Genomic DNA, 3,547 nt, shown 5'->3' with positions numbered 1-3,547 from the left:
TGAGTGAGCCAGAGTCATTCCACGGGCTATTCTGGACACTGAGCAGCAACAAGGGGAGGTATCTGTTGGGGGATGGGGGAGTCTGGGCTCTGCCTCAGGTGCTCCCGATATTCCTGACCCAATAGCGTCATGGGAATGGTGGGTAGCGGGCCTCAGAGCTGAAGGGCTCTGGACCCTCCCATTCCAGGGGACACTCTTGTGAACAGCAGCGGTGGGATCTGCTTCTCCTGTGAGGACCAGGACTAAGGGTGCCCGCAAATAATCCGGCCTCAGCCAAGTGCGGAGGATATGCAGTCTGGTTAGGTGGTGGGCCCAACCCCTACCCACACACCACCCCCTCCTTATGGGTGAGATGTAGCCATTCAGGACCTACACCTGCAGACAGGCATCCGTGGGGAAAAAAAGACACAGAAAAAAGAGATTTTACAGATTTATTTTTAAAAAAACAAAAACAAAAGGTTAAAAAAGTCCTTCATTTCCAACCCTGCCTGGGGGTGTAACTGGGGAATAGAACAAGCTGAGAAAGGTGCCCCACCTTCTTCTGGGGAACCTGCAAAGGACAGGGTGAGTCAGAGGCAGGCCCTCGCCCTGCCTCCTCTGCAGCCCGAGTTGCTGCTAGCAGGATCCAGAGGCCATGTGTGGGGGTGGGAGGCCAAAGGCTGCCTTCTTCCGTCAGTGGTCACGCCAGCTCTTCTGTCCCCTCAGATGTTCTCTGGGCCCCCACCACTGGGGCTCCCAGGGTGGGCAGGACAGGAGGCTCGCCTGACCTAGCCCACCCACTGGCAGCTTCCTTAATGCTATTTGTGACACAGCAGGGCAGTCAGGGGAACTTCACAGTGTGGGGAAGGGGCTTCAGAGACATTGTGACGAGTCTGGAAAGGAACACCTCCTCTTCATCGCTTTCTGACCTTGCCTCTGCACTGGGGCCGCCCTTCTTTCTGTTCCCCCATCCTGAGGCTAAGTGGAGTCCAGGACAAAGCACTAAGTGGCTGTTTGCTACAAAACACCTGCAGAAGCCAGAGGGTGGCTCTTGGCCTATCTGTCAGTCCAGGCTCCCACACAGTCATTCAGTCACACACACAGCGTTAAGGCGTCTGTGCCAGCAGGCATGGCCAAAATGGGCCCAGCTTCTCTCTCTCCACCTGCAGAAAGTGAAGGGGGGAAACACCTGGCTGCTTCAGAAACAAGCTGAAGGGGAGAAGCTGGCAGCAGGGGCATTAGCCAGGCCTGGAGCAAGAAGTGGGAGGAAGGCAGGCAAGGGCTTTCCAGGCCTCTATCCAGGCCTGATGGCTGCCCTTGGAAATAACCCAACTCAGGTTGGGGAGCCCTGACCATATACCCCCTGGAAAATGGGGGACGGAGAGAGGGGGAGAGAGCGGGGCTAGAGTATTGGGACTTTGGAGGAAGCCAGTGCTATCAATATTTACAAGCATAAAGCCCCATCTTCTGCGCCACCTACCTCTCTGCCCCTCCCACAGAAAGAAAGGCCCCTGAGAGCCATGGAGGAGGTGCCAAGACCTCCTCACCAGCCACGCCCCACAGGGAGAGCCCCTGCCCTCCTACTGGCCCCGTGTCTGGGCCCCTTAGGAATGTCTGCCTGGCTCTGCTCAGCTGGGAGGAGGCGTCCTGGGCCAGAATCCTGGCTCCCCTGGCGAGCCCTACGAGTCCTTGAGCATGCTGATGCGAGCATAGATCTTCAGGGCGGGCCCCAGCTTGATGTTCATAGCACTCATCAGATGGTCTTCCTTGAGCAGCAGCAGAGCTTGCCCGTCGATTTCCTGGGCACGGAATTCCTCTGCTATCTCCTGGCAGCCTGAGGGGGACAGCACCAAAGACAGTATCAATCAGAGCTAGCAGTGTTCACTCTTGGCAGTCACTGAACTTCAGACACATCATCTCATTGAATCCTCAAGACCATACCTTAAGGAAGGTGCTGCTGTTCTTACTTTACAACCTGAGAGAGGCTATGTGACTTGCCCGAGGTAGCCAGGTTCCAGGATGGCCCCCAGGGAGCCACGCCTCCTTAGTCACGCATGTTATCTGTTCAGACCCCCGCCCCTCAATGAACTAGCTGACCTGGGAGATCAATAAGGTATGTGGTAGTGACAGTATGTAATTTCCAAGGTTGGATCATAAAGGGCACACCTTGCTCTTTTGGATCATTTATTCTGGAGTAAGCCAGCTACCATGTCATGAGGACACTCAAGCAGTTCTCTGGTGAGGCCAACGTGGAGAGGAACTAAGGCCTCTTGCCCACAGCCAGCCCCCCATTTCATGTGAGTGAGGCACCTCAGATGTGAATTCTCCAGCTCCAAACCTTCAGACAACTGCAGCTACGGCTGACATCTTCATTGAGGCCTTGTAAGAGACCCCAAGCCAGTACTGCCCAGCTAAGCCACTCCACGTTCCTGACTGCACAAACACTTGAAATAATAATTATTGTTTTAAGCCACTAAGTTTTGGGGTAACTTGTTTCACAACAAAATAACTAATGCAGGTTTTGGTACCTGGAAGAGGGGTGCTGCCATAACAAACCCTAAAAATGTGGGCGTGGCCTTGGAAGTGACAGGGGACAGGAGCTGGAAGGACTTTGAGGAGAGTGTCAGTGACCGTCTCTGACGGTCTGAGGTACTCTGAGAGACTAAGTAGAAGTCTGAGGGCCTTTGAGAAACTCCTGGGGAGCCTTACAGGAAAGTTGAGAAAACTGTTATCAGGAACTGGAAAGAAGCATCCTTGCTGTGAAATGGAAGACTCAGCAACCTGTTGCTGGTGGTAACATGCTAAGTTTAATGTACCTATCGGACTCAGTGATCTGGCTAATGAGAGACTGTCAGGCAGAATGTTGACAGCGTTGCCTGGCTGCTTCTGCTGCTTATAGTGAAATGAGAGGAGTGAGATAAAGGAAAACTGTTCAACATAAAGGAGCCAGGATTTGCTGTTTTGAATATCCCTAGCCTCTCCAGATGGCAAATGATGCTAAAATTAACAAATGATTTATAGGCAAAAATCAAATCCAGGGCATGGTCAAGAAAACTTGGCCTACAGATGACACTAAGGATGTGACTTAAATCTTTTAAAATCTCAGAGAGATCTAAGGTGCTGCCTCAGAGAGCTGTTCAACCAAAAGGCTCTCTAAGGATTTTATGGGAATGCCTCAGGTTCTCTCCTTTCAACAGCAGGGCTTCTCGGACTATTAAGCACACTGTCCCTCAGCTTCAGAAGAAGCCTGACGCAGAGGAAGGGTTGTCTTGAAGACATTTTTGTGTATGGTTTTTGTCTAATGAGCCCCAATAAGATACATGGGAAACCCACAAGAATTTTAAAAGAATTGTTGGCAGAAACACTGCTCGCTTCGACTGAAAGGGTCAGAGGGTAATACAACATAAAAAGCAGCTGAAAGTAGTAGGCTGAGGAAATGACTCCACTTAAAACTCAGGGCTAAGGCCGCCTGAGTGGCGCGTTGGTTAAGAGCTGGCTTGGGACGCCAGAGGGCCCCGGTTCGGATCCCACATGAGGGCCAGTGACACTGCCCTCCACAGCTAAGATG

At 52.3% G+C, this 3,547-nt stretch overlaps 1 protein-coding gene across 1 annotated transcript in view; it reads right to left on the bottom strand.

Annotated features, from left to right (window-relative positions):
• Positions 1-416: 416 nt before the first annotated feature.
• The window catches only part of PHC2 (polyhomeotic homolog 2), a 97,610-nt gene continuing 94,479 nt past the window's right edge, over positions 417-3,547 (bottom strand). Inside the window, exon 13 of the mRNA XM_019657610.1 lies at positions 417-1,845. Coding sequence (XP_019513155.1) covers positions 1,659-1,845 — 187 coding nt within the window. The 3' untranslated portion in view covers positions 417-1,658. The remainder of the gene's footprint in view (positions 1,846-3,547) is intronic.

Source organism: Hipposideros armiger, unplaced genomic scaffold, assembly GCF_001890085.2.
Source record: "Hipposideros armiger isolate ML-2016 unplaced genomic scaffold, ASM189008v1 scaffold_10, whole genome shotgun sequence".
Lineage (NCBI taxonomy): Eukaryota > Metazoa > Chordata > Mammalia > Chiroptera > Hipposideridae > Hipposideros > Hipposideros armiger.
Note: the sequence above shows the minus strand (reverse complement) of the source record. Positions and strands in the feature narration are given on the sequence as shown.